At 38.2% G+C, this 13,386-nt stretch overlaps 1 protein-coding gene across 1 annotated transcript in view; it reads left to right on the top strand.

Moving 5' to 3' along the window:
- farp2 (FERM, RhoGEF and pleckstrin domain protein 2) overlaps nt 1-13,386 on the top strand; it is a 76,931-nt gene that overhangs the window by 34,305 nt on the left and 29,240 nt on the right. Inside the window, exons 3-9 of the mRNA XM_052131178.1 lie at nt 2,829-2,933; nt 7,117-7,159; nt 7,248-7,326; nt 7,405-7,502; nt 8,293-8,407; nt 12,389-12,536; nt 12,987-13,082. Coding sequence (XP_051987138.1) covers nt 2,829-2,933; nt 7,117-7,159; nt 7,248-7,326; nt 7,405-7,502; nt 8,293-8,407; nt 12,389-12,536; nt 12,987-13,082 — 684 coding nt within the window. The remainder of the gene's footprint in view (nt 1-2,828; nt 2,934-7,116; nt 7,160-7,247; nt 7,327-7,404; nt 7,503-8,292; nt 8,408-12,388; nt 12,537-12,986; nt 13,083-13,386) is intronic.

Raw genomic sequence — 13,386 nt, 5'->3', positions numbered from 1 at the left:
CCGGTTGTACACTACACGGCTGGAACAAAGCTAAGTTAATCTTACTCTTCCGTGGCCAAATGGTGAGGTTTAGAAAAACGTGGTCTGTCTTTGTCCAGAAGGAGGGAAATTCCTTGGTGTAGATATGTCTCTTTAGAGCACAGCGAAGCTGTAGGTGTAACAGTCAGGCTGGATGCAGAGAGCGAGATCTCAAATGTGAGCGCTAGTTTTGTTAAGATGACGTCATCGGTCATAGGCCGCTTTTGACCAATGACGTCTGAGATTGAGTCCATGGGCGGGACTTCCGTCCGGTTGCGATGCATTCTGGGAAACAGAGTTCAATGTCTCACCTTTGATCATAGAACAAAGGGCCATGTTGTCTCTGCTGCCATTTTCAGTGGGGCAAGGCCCTACAAAAGTATATTCCAAAATTGATTCAATTCATTATTTTCCTCAAAATTCTACAAATAATACCCCATAATGACAATGTGAAAGAAGTTTGTTTGAAATCTTTCAAGAAAAAAATCACATGTATTCACAGCCTTTGCTCAATACTTTGTTTTCTTTGGCACCAATTACAGCCTCAAGTCTTTTGTGTATGATGCTACAGGCTTGGCACACCTATTTTGGGGCAGTTTCTCCCATTATTCTTTGCAGGACCTCAAGCTCCATCAGGTTGGATGAGGAGCGTCTGTGCACAGCCATTTTCAGATCTCTGCAGAGATGTTCACTCTGGTTCGATCTGGGCTCTGGCTGGGACACTCAAGAACATTCACAGAGTTGTCCCGTAGCCACTCCTTTGTTATCTTGGCTGTGTGCTTCGGGTCGTTGTCCTGTTGGAAGATGAACCTTCACCCCAGTCTGAGGTCCAGAGCGCTCTGGAGCAGGTTGTCATTAAGGATGTCTCTGTACATTGCTGCATTCATCTTTCCTTCGATCTTGACTAGTCTCACAGTTCCTGCCACTGAAAAACATCCAAAGAGTTCAATCTTTGTTTCCGCAGACCAGAGAATTTTGTTTATCGTGGTCAGTCCTTCAGGTGCCTTTTGGCAAACTCCAGGCGGGCTGTCAATCTTCCGTCTGACCACTCTACCATACAGGCCTGATTGGTGGAGTGCTGCAGAGATGGTTGTTCTTCTGGAAGGTTCTCTTCTCTCCACAGAGAAATGCTGGAGCTCTGTCAGAGTGACCATCGGGTTCTTGGTCACCATCGGGTTCATGGCCCTTCTCCCCTGATCGCTCCGTTTGGCCAGGCGGCCAGCTCCAGGAAGAGTCCTGGTGGTGCCAAACTTCCATTTACGGATGATGGAGGCCACTTTGCTCATTGGGACCTTTAATGCTGCAGAAATGTTTCTGTACCCTTCCCCAGATCTGTGCCTCGATACAATCCTGTCTCTGAGGTCCACAGACCATTCCTTGTATTTCATGGCTTGGTTTGTGCTCTGACATGCACAGTTAACTGTGGGACCTTATATAGACAGGTGTGTGCCTTTTCAAATCATGTCCAATCAACTGAATTTACCACAGGTGGACTGCAATCAATTTGTAGAAACATCTCAAGGATGATCAGTGGAAACAGGATGCACCTGAGCTCAATTTTGAGTGTCATGGCAAAGTCTGTGAATACTTATGTACATGTGATTTTTATTTTTTTATTTGTAATAAATTTGCAAAGATTTCAAACAAACTTCTTTCACGTTGTCATTATGGGGTATTGTTTGTAGAATTTTGAGGAAAATAATGAATTTAATACATTTTGGAATAAGGCTGTAACATAACAAAATGTGGTAAAACTGAAGTGCTGTGAATATTTTGCGGATGCAATGTAAGTTGCTTTAGATGCAAGCATTTTTCAAATGTATTAAAATCAAATGCAACTTAAAGGGTTAGTTCACTGAAAATTTTAATTCTTTCAATGTTTAACCACACATGTTGTTCCAATTTCCAAATCCATATGACTTCATGCCATTGCCTGAACCTTGGACCTCAACGAAATTACTGGCCAGGTTGAACTGTGATTCATCTCACTGATCTCTGCCTGCATCACCTCGATCTAATGATGCACTACACTCTTGAAATGGAATACATAGACTATCAATTAATTGCTAACAAACCCTTCATCAGCTTCTGCAGTTAGATTAGACATTAGTTATTAATCTTACAGTTCATACACAATCTTTGTTTAAACACTGACCCTTAACACATACTTGGTTTAGTAATTTTAAACCACGACCTGCACTAAACATAAGTAATATTTGCATTGTTTTCAGGATGTTAGCCAGAGTGGAACTGGCCCTCACAGTGAGTCTGGTTTCTCCCAAGGGTATTTTTCTTCATTAATCAACATCTTATGGAGTTTTGTGTTCCTTGCCACAGTCTCCTTCGGCTTGCTCACTGGCGTTATAAATACAATTATCATTGAATGGCTTATTTTTAAAACGATTCACAATCATATTTGATCAAACTACACAATGATGACTAAGACATAGATATTGCATTTTTATCTTCTGTTAATGCATAATCTTCTGTAAAGCTGCTTTGAAACGACGTGTGTTGTGAAAGGTGCTATACAAATAAAAATGACTTGACATACAATGCAATTGAATTGTGACTGAGGGTGTCAGTTGCTAACATTCTGCCTAACTATAACTATTTTGTTCCATGGAAAAAAAGAAAGTGGTATGGGTTTGGAACGGTGTGAGTAAATAATGACAGTTTTCAATTTGACCAACATTTCCCCAAATGAATGTTTGTTAATATTAAATTACATGAACTACAAAATCAAGTTATGGTATTAAAAAAAATTATAAATATATTTTCCCCCTCTCTATCTTTCCCTCTTTTTATAGTCAAAGGCGGATGGTCAAACTCTTTTCTCTGAAGTGTTCAGACGGATCAATCTCATCGAGAGCGATTACTTTGGACTGGAGTTCCAGAACCTGCAGATGAACTGGGTAAGTGACCACTTGACAAACAGTCCCCCTGCTCAAACAAAGAGGGGATTGTGAACAGTACGCTTCTCTGAAAACCCTCCTAAGCTCTTAAAAGATGAGGAGGTGTATTATGTTGTTTGCGCTGCCTTTCTCTGGGCCTCAGAGGTTTGCTGCTCCGTTTAAACCTGGCTGATACAGACATGCAAACTTGAAAACTCAGCTTGATATTTTTAAAGAATAACTAAAAATGGGCATCATTAAACCTACTGCATTTATTGAGAGTAACACACACCAATATGGATCACTTCAGAGTGCATTGAAACTTTTAAAGGATTATGTGATCCTGGGTGATGTAGAAGTAAAATGGCTGAACTTTGTGGCAAATTGTTCATCGTTGTGCGTTTTACAATGAAACGGAGTTATATTAAAAGCCAGAAAATGTTCAAAGCGGAGTTATTTAGGGCTCAAAAGGGCTTACATTTTTGTTGCTTTTAAATAGTATTTGAAAAGGTTTAGCATGTTTATTAGCAACCACCATGTATACATTTGTAGATGTGGTTGCCAGTATAAGTTGGAAAACCGCTTGTACTGAACCTAGAAGAATAATCCTGGTTCAATACAAGTTGAGCTCAATTGACAGCATTTGTGGCATAATGTTGATAACCACTAAAATAATGTCCACTTGTCCCTCCTTTTCTTTTAAAAAAAAGTAAAAAGACAGGTTACTGTGAGGCTCTTAGAATTTGGGTATTATTTTAAACTGTTTAAATTGTTGTTTTTACAGTCGTTTTAGCAATTTAGGGTTTATGACGTTATGTCGTCTGGGTAACAAAGTTGTGAAATTAAATAACGATGCATAAAAGGTTAGTAAGGGATTTTAGCACATTACAATCGCATTAAAACATATATTGTTTACATCTCGTGGCTATACTTTTGAAAGAGTATTTTAAAGTTTACAGATTGGCCCCATTCACTTCCATTGTAAGTGCTTTGATTTTTACTCTTTATTTTTTTTTTTTTAAGAAAAGGAGGCACAAGCCTAAATAATTTTTTGCAGTAGTCAACATTAAGCCACACATGATGTCGATTGAGTTTAACTTATATTGAACACAGAATAATCGTTTTAGGAATATTTGGCAAGCAAACAGTATGAGGAAAGATTCCACTGTTCTGTCTCTACAAAGTGTCACAAATCATTCTTGTTGAGTGATTTCATGTAAAGCGTTTTACATTTCCCCTGCAAATGATCCATGAGCGCATATATCCTCAGACAAAACGCCATCACAGTTTTCCCCACCAAGACACTGCTGCTCTTATTACTAGGGTATAAGTTGATTTATTCATATTTTTTTTTTTTTTTTATCTGTTGGTTGGACATCTGTTAAGCCTGCTTATTTGGAGAGACTTGAATCAGGTGTGGAATGTGTGTATTGATTTGTTGTGATGATTCGGTAAGAGATGAGAGGTCAGTGGAGTGGATAGGGCTGAAGGTGGAGTTAGAAAAGGTGCATTCTTGCTGCAATCATCTCCAGATGTGCTAAGAGGAGGAGGAGAGCTTCTACAAACTCTGCAGGCACTTGCACTGAAAACTGTACATAGACCCTAAAGCAGTGTTTTACACAGGCATGCACAAAGGCTTGTGTTTTCAGAGAGTGCATATCCTGAGGCATTTGAATAGCAGCCCATAATACATTTCCAAAAAATACCTTCTCAAGTATGGTTTTGACCAAGGCGTGGTCACCATATATTACCCTCATCTGTGGCCTGTGTGACTGATATTTCTCTCTTCAGTTTCAGAACATGCTGCAAAGTTCAGAAACATGTGGTTAAACCAAAAAAAAAGTTTTGCTGGCCATGTTGGGCTAGTAGTGCAGATTTTTTTACTTGCCCTGCAAATTTATTCACTAACTGGGTTTACATCCATGTGTATTTATGCAAATTTTGGGATACTGATTTTTATTTCTTCTTATAGTATACTGATTCTGTACTCATTTGTTTAGAATTTTCAACTCATTCTAACTCATGCTTCCAAGACTATCACAAGTCATTCTCACAATTTTGACAAAACCTTGGTTAATCTATCTAGGTCACCAGCTTGAAATTACATTGTTGACATATTAAAAGGTGCGGTCACACATACCTTCTCACAGTGAAATTCCATGGGCAAAATACAGTCATCTCAATGGGAATCTGTGTGATCATGAATTTTGTGTAATGACTTCCAGTGGCCAATGGAAAGTTGCTTGGTTTGGCAGTGACCTGTGTGTGGGTGGTACTTCGTACATAGCTGCACTGAATATTAACAATGGACAAGAATGTAATTTTAGTGTTGAGTCTCACAGAGTATAAAGTGCAGCAGTAAAAAGAAGTTGCTTGACAATTGTCTTTGCCGGTTTCATACATTCTCAACATCCGAAATTTCATAGTGCGAAGGCGCCTTTAATCAGAAGAATAGCAACACTGATGAATAGATCACAAAAGTCCAAATGTTAGTGTTGCAAGCCATCAAAACATGTACAAAATCAATTAAAGTGATCATCGCAGTGACACAGAATCACAATTTGATATTTTTGCACTAAAGTAAAAAGGCTAATTATGATATATTTTTGTGTTTCTATCCTGAACTTTTGCAGAAATATAATCATTTAGATGGTGGCTGACATAAATCCTTGTTTTTGAGAAAATGGCCTTTAAAGATTCCAAACAATTTCAGAAATTATTTAACAAAACTGGAAGGTTTATTAAAATGTGCTATATGTAATATTTTTACTGTACTAAATCATAAAATTACCATAATATGTAATTAGAGAATTAGGAAACATGCCAAGTTGAAATACTGGCTTCTCCGATAACAATGCTACAGCCAGTAAATTCTACTTTGAAGTGTCTATTGCAGGCCAGAATTTCGGTTTATGTTTTGGCCTGTGTGATCCCGCATACTGTCCACTCACCAATAGTATTTAGAAACCGTTAGATTTGTCAGATTTGAGCAAGTTTGGAGGCAAACAACACTGCATGCTGTAGCCATTGACACCAGCAAACAAACTGGATCAGAGATAACAGATTCCAACCGACCTAAAAAGCCTTGTCATCTGTCTAAAAACCGCCATTACCAGAGGCGTATTAAAACCAGGATACATTTTGGAGATGCCTTTGGAAGATAGAGACAGCTTAAAGCCCAGAAATCCTTTTAAAACGGATGCGGAGTTGGCTGATTTGCGTGTCAACATTCTGGCAACTTGCATAAGCTTTGAGTCTGGGGCAGGGCAGACAACTCTCCAATAATTTGAATTTGGACTGCAGTACCCATTTCAAATGCTTGTTGTCAATTTTACATATATAGCACCTTTAAGCATATGTTAACTTAAGACATAACCATTTAAGTAAAAAGAAAAAAAAAAAAAACGGGGGACAATGATCTTGCATGTTCAGTACGCACATTCATATTATATATAACTTAACTATATATCTATTTCTATATTTAACATCAGTGCAGGCTCACAGAGCATACTTAAAACATAATCTATTTATTTATGCTTAGGGACGCACCTGCACGGACACACACACACACACACACACACACACACACACACACACACACACACACCTATTAAGTTTGAGCATCCATGCGAAGATTGTACATCCATCGGCTAAAGTACACTGAAAAGAGTTGTATCCACTCTGCATCTGTTTGTCGCAGTGATAGTATATACAATTTTATCAATATGCACTTCTGTAGATGTTTTGTTTTTTTTTTTTTTTTTTTTGTAGCTGATATTTTTTTCAGGCCAACAATGGGCATTTGAGGAGACAATATATGCAGTGCTCACATTTACATTTTCAGCAGATGAAACTATTTGAGGCACCACATTTAAAAAATAAGCACAGTTTTAATTTCTTGATAACATTGACATAACTTGAAAGACTTCAAGTTATGTCAAGTTTTTGACAATATAAATGTTTTTATAATTTTTTTAAACAGCCCATTTTGACTTCTGACTAATTTTGATTGAGTGCATCTCGCATATAGTGACAAGTGCCCGATTCTCTCACACTGTCCCCAAGCAATCGTGCCATCCTTATTGTTGACCCAGATATTTAAGTGTTTGAAAGAATAAAAGATTTGTTATTTATTTGTTTTTAAATGTTTTTCAAGATGGTTAAATGCTAATCTTATTACTCTGGACTATTTTTGTGTCTACAGGTTTGGCTAGATGCCACCAAGCTCTTAGTGAAACAAGTGAGACGTGAGTAAATTTTCTGCTTTATGTTGCTTTTAGAGATCAGATAATTTTTGGGTCTTAGAACATGTCCATTTTTGTCTACTATCTACAGGGCCGGTGAATACACTCTTTCGGTTATCAGTGAAGTTCTTTCCTCCAGATCCTGGCCAGCTTCAGGAAGAATTTACTAGGTATGGCATACGGAAATCAACATCCATACATTCTATACTGACAAAGCCATGGTGAACTGCAATGTGCCTTTTCAACAGGTACCTGTTTTCTCTGCAAATCAAGAGGGACCTAATGGATGGCCGACTGTTCTGTACAGAAAACACAGCTGCCCTGCTGTCCTCTCATTTGGTGCAATGTATGTATAGCATTCAGTTTGTGTAACTGAAGCCATAACCCATGTCCTCTTAAACAATGATTTTTAAGGCTGCTAGAGATGTGCAAAATTACATAATTTAAAAGTAGGTTGTAGGTGGGTTGCCTGAACTGTTACTAATTATTTTAAAAGTGTAGTTCATGCAAAAATGTAAATTCGGTAATAAATTACTCGCCCTCATATTGTTCCAATGCATTGTTTTTAATCACTAAACAACTGAAGTTCTTGCATGAACAAGTGAACCACTGTAAACTAGCCTACTCACACAGCGCTCATAATCATGAAATTAACTTGATGGTTTTCACTGAATAATTACTTGCATTTTGTTGTGTTTCTCATCAAAACCATTGCATGCCTTCAAAATACTTTGAATTGTCAATTCCCCAAGGGGTCTTGAGATGCATTTCATTTTTTAAAGTTGGATTATTAACTTGACACACTGTTTTAAAACCTCATCGCTCATAGCAGAATGCTCTAAAACTGTGCAAGATGTGATGCACCTGAATGTGTATAGTTGCAACTGTGGCGCTTTTATAGGGATGAATTTAAAGATGCAACTTCAAGAAGATTTTACTGTACAAACTGTCTAACAGCTAAAGCATATCATACTGTCATTAATTAAAGTAAAGCACCACCAATAAAAATATCAAAACAAAATAGAAACTATCTACTTAAACTAGTTGATATCATTAATTTACTAGTTAATTGTATAATTCCATTTTTGATTCTGAAGCTCTGCAATGTTTTAATTATTCCTCTACCCCACACATAGCGGAGATCGGTGACTACGATGACATAGCGGACAGGGAGTTTCTGATGATGAATAAATTGCTGCCATTTCAGGAACGTGTACAAGAGAAGATCATGGAACTCCACCGCAGACTCTTGTAAGACTTTTTATCATCTTGACCTGCTAGTTAATGTTCTTGCATTGTTCTCTTGAATTTATCTCTGAATGTTGGACAACTCAACATTTGTTGATTTTATTGAGCTGTCGTGCTACTCCGTGTTTAGCTTGTTTTAATACAGCTGGCACTCAGTTCATAGAATTTTTGAGAAGGCTGTAAGTTTATCTGTCATGTTCAGTTTTGTTAGAAGCAGTTGCCAAAGCATGGAATTAGATGGAACATATTTTTAAAGTGAAACATCTAACTGAACTTAAAATACAGACTCCCTTGCATACCTTGAATGACAGTCTGTTGCCATTTGATGCAGAGTTTATTTGGTGAGCGGAGATCTGATAATGTTCAAGTGATTGTTGTATATATGGCAGTTTTAGGGATTTGGAGGCAGTTGCAGGCTGTGGTTTCTCCATCTGCCTGAACTTTAGAAAGACATGATAGGTGTTTTAAGCACTTCCAGACACAATTAGACATGGTGATGTAGGACACACGATCCTTTCGAAAGCTCTAAATGGACCATTCTTCTGATATGAAAATAAACGATGAGAGAAATGTTAGAACAGTATTTTAATATTAGAGATGTATTTAGTGGTGCTATTGTTCAGCCAAGCATCTCTATTATTGCTCATACTTGGGGGGTATGTATAAACCCTTAACCCTAAGTTTAAAATGTTGCCGTATAACTCGACATAGATGAACGATACCTCAAATTGTGCAACTGTTAAGGAGAGGTATGCTATTGCTTTTCTAAGCAATAGCATTAAACATTTTACCTGGTGGATGATAAAATGGGCAAAGAAATACCATCACTTTTCAAGGGAAGTGGGACCTGAATCATATCTAGGAACTAGAATATCATAGAGACTTGGAGGTGGACTCTTATTAGAAAGGTCAGTAAAAGCTTCTGTATACCTTATATGAAGTTGAAGAACTAAAATCAAAGATGTTTTTGAGTTTGTTTTGGTGGTTTGGAACCGCTCGCCAGCGTAAACTTTCAGGAAAACTTTGTACCGACTGATAAACATCTTCATACTGCCATAAGTCCTTGTCATTGGTAGGAGTGACCTGGAGCTCCACATACTTTGAGGCTGACAGCTTATTCCGGTCAGTCCACATGAACACACCAGCATGCAGAGTTATTAGCGAGATGTAGGGAAGTTTGAACCAGCTACAAAAGGAATCAAATCTACTCAGATACTCTTAAGTGCCAATTCACTCTGTTGTTTGATATGCTGCTTCACACATGTGTTGTTTGCAGCAGAAAGCTGTTCACTTAACTACTCAAAGTGAGATATGCATCTTATCGTCATTCTTTTGTCTGTATTATTCCCATTAACACCCTTTAAATATACCCATCGTTGCAGTAGAATCACTGTCTTCATAAATGCATAGTATGGCTGCTCATAGTGTATTAGCACATTATTGCCATGGATGCTGAATGTTAACATAACACATTACACATTACCTACTGCATATATATTAATTTAAATCAAGTAGATAAAACAGCTTCTTTTAATGATCTCAAGTGAATTCTACTAATAGAATGAGGCATAAAGTAATTTAACACATTTTAATTTCACATTAGTTAAATTTTACGTGTAGTCTTGTGCATCCTCATGTAAATGCTTCTCTTTATAAATCTCCCCCAGCGGTGTGGCTGGTGTATAAATGTTCACAAACAGTGTACTGTTGCTCAGCTGTTTCGAAATGCTTTTTGGCTCTGAGTGAAGAATGAAGAAGAACTTCACAGTAAGTTTACTGGGGCCTTAAGCAGTCACTCAGAACATCCTAACATCTTGGCAGCGAGTTTTGCAAAGACAAGCACTGGTCACAAAATATAAAAACTAGTTTAATGAAACCTACTGAAAACAATGGTGCAGTTCAGTGCATTAAATATGTGGCTTTGACTGTTATTGAAGTATTGCAGGTCTGCAGTGCAAGTGCCTATGTAAGGCTGTGATTGTTATCCAGTGGCTCAGGCATCTTTATTAGCCATGTGGCCAAAAGGGAAGGGGAGGGGCTTAAGCAGATTTACCAGCTTAACGGATGAGCAAAATTAGAGTACACTGATGATCTGGCACTGCATTTGCTAAGGTTTAGCCAGAACCTGTCACAAAATTACTGGAAAATGTTTGCCCTCCTCCCTCCCACACACAGTTTGTTTAATCATTTGCTTAAAGATTTATTCAAGAAATTCTGGACTAAAGAACAGATATTTGTCTGTTTGTATTTGCTGACATCGGGTTGGCTAGCGTCAGCTGCCTAGCTAAAGATTAGGCTACGCCAATCCGGATCCCGGATCAATTCCATCCGGACCACAAGACATCATGACGACAGTTGCACCCTCTCATCATCTCTTCAGAGCAGTGCGACAAAACAAAAGTGCTTTATTTATATACGCTTTATTTATACCATGTCCCGCTCTGCACGTGTTTCCTCTCTTCTCTGCATCAGAGTAGACATGAGGCGCTGCATAAGCTAACGCAGTTCCAGAGTGCCTTTTAGCCATGATGTTTTTTCCTTCAAAATGTAGCTTTATTAATCAGCATGTTAGGAGCCTTTAATAATAAACAAACATATTTATTTTCTCATTTTGTGAAATTAATCAGATGTCATCATCTCTGTCATGGATGACAAGGAAATATAATAAATTACTTGTTTGTAGCCTAGTCTTTCTCGCTTTACTGAAAATACAAAAATTGTCTAAATTGTCTTAAATTTTCTATCAGTTATACCCCTGAACCCCTTACAGTATAATTTCTCCATCACAAGGGCCTCTATGCCCCCATATTTGGGCATCTGAATATAACGAAATATAAAAATGTTAATATAAAAATTATATGCTCTGTTGTCATTGTGACTAAAAAAAACAGATCTTTTTACATTCATATCCAACTGCACTCGATTGATAAACCCTATAAAATATTGTAATATTTTAGTAGAAGATCCCTCAGATACCACTGTTTTGGCTGTCTCTGGGCTCCCAATGCTCTTTTTTTTTTTTATAGACTATTTTGACTGTTTAGGTTTTTTTTTTTTCTCCTGCCAAATTGGAAATTCAAGAAAATTTTGCAATTTGCATATGTGAATGTATATATAACATGATGCATATCAATATCGAATTAAATGAAAAAGAATATTGTGATTAATATTTTTGGCCATATCGCCCAGCCCTAGTTACCATGTCCTTAAAGCTGCGTACACACTGCCAGCGACATGGGCTCCATCCCATTCATTTTCAATGAGAGCACAGCGACTTCCGGCGACACGAGCTGTCGCGACCGTTGGCGACTAGATGTGGGCGTGTTCAGCGATGCGAGAAAGTTGAGACAAGTTCAACTTTATTCAAATGAAGAGCGACTAACGGAAGCGACAGCCAATTAGGAGAGAAGACGGGAGACCTCACGTGATCCTTCTCTCTCTCTCAGCTCCTGCAGTAACGGAAAGATGGATAAAAGGCTAATTCTTGCTGTTAGCAATTTTCTAGTGCTCTATGATATGGATATGGCATATCCAGCCGCAGCTTTTGCACCAACCGGTGGTACTCGCCGTGCTGACTCCGAGATTTAATGGTTTTGTGGACCCAGACAGACCAGCGTTTGCGTTTTCGCCGCAGATAAACAGCCGCTATGGCAAAGAGCACGCCTTGTTTCTCATTCATCTTTAATAAAGCATTTTATGTACTGATTCCATTTATATTTAGACTTTTCCCTCCCAAAATGTTTGCTTTTAGCGCCAAGAAAAGCGATTTGCTGTCAAGAGCAATGGAATGACATCCGTGAATGTCATTTATAAAAGTTACTAGGCAACCAGTAGTGGGAACGCCCACTAGCGACTTCACCGTCAGCCGCTGGCGACCTGCAGTGTGTACGCAGCTTTAGAGTTTGTGTGGTTAAAGACTGAAATCGCTTACAGCAACTTTTAAATATGTTCTGTAACTCTTGTCCTTGCTCCACTTTCCTGTAGTGGGCAGACCCCAGCAGAGTCAGATTTCCAAGTTCTGGAGATTGCTCGTAAACTGGAGATGTATGGGGTGCGCTTCCATCCTGCCGCTGATCGAGAAGGTACCAAGATCAACCTGGCTGTAGCCCACATGGGCCTGCAGGTATTTCAGGTACATGTAACTTTATTGTGCTACTGGATATGTATTATAATATTATTTAAAGCAAATAAACCATTAGAGGCTTTGCATTACTGTGATTTTTACCATGGTTAAGGAATATTGTTATTGTGAAGTGGTAACCGTGGTGAAATTACTGTGCTTTCACAGCTTTAAATGGCTTTCATTTATAAAATGGTGGCTACAGCAATATAATAAATCAACAATGCCTCCACTCCTTGTCAGGGTCTATTATCACCCTTTTGGGGTTTCATTTGCGAGTAAGTAATTTAGTTTGTTTGCCTAACTGTATACTTTTTACAGTTGCCAAGCAATGTTCTTTTATATTTAATTCAATTGATGTGAAGTCACAGGTGTGTGTATATCGGCTAGTTTACAACAGCTTACAACATGGCTCATCTAATACGATTTTAGAGCCATTGTGTAATTTTCTAACTTTTTCAGGGTCACACCAAAATCAACACCTTCAACTGGTCCAAGATTCGGAAGCTGAGCTTCAAGAGGAAAAGATTTTTAATTAAACTGCACCCAGAAGTTCATGTGGGTACCAAAGTTATAGATGTACATCTACACAAACATTTAGGGTGCTTTCACACTTGGTTCGCTTGCTTGGACCGAATCAGAGTTCGTTTCCTCCCACTCGTCTCTTTTCGCATCATATTATTTGGGTCTAAACCACAGTCCGATAACGTAATCAACGTGCCTACAAGTGGCAGCGGTTTACCACTGTAACTTGGTAACAAACGGAGGTCACTGTGTTAAGTGAAGTTTTAAATATTGTCTCTTTGGATTTACCACGAAAACTTGCAATTCACAGAACAACATTAGTGTTTGTCAGCTGCGA

This window comes from Xyrauchen texanus, chromosome 7, assembly GCF_025860055.1.
Source record: "Xyrauchen texanus isolate HMW12.3.18 chromosome 7, RBS_HiC_50CHRs, whole genome shotgun sequence".
In the NCBI taxonomy this organism is placed as follows: Eukaryota; Metazoa; Chordata; class Actinopteri; order Cypriniformes; family Catostomidae; genus Xyrauchen; species Xyrauchen texanus.
This window is presented reverse-complemented; position numbering and strand designations above follow the sequence as displayed.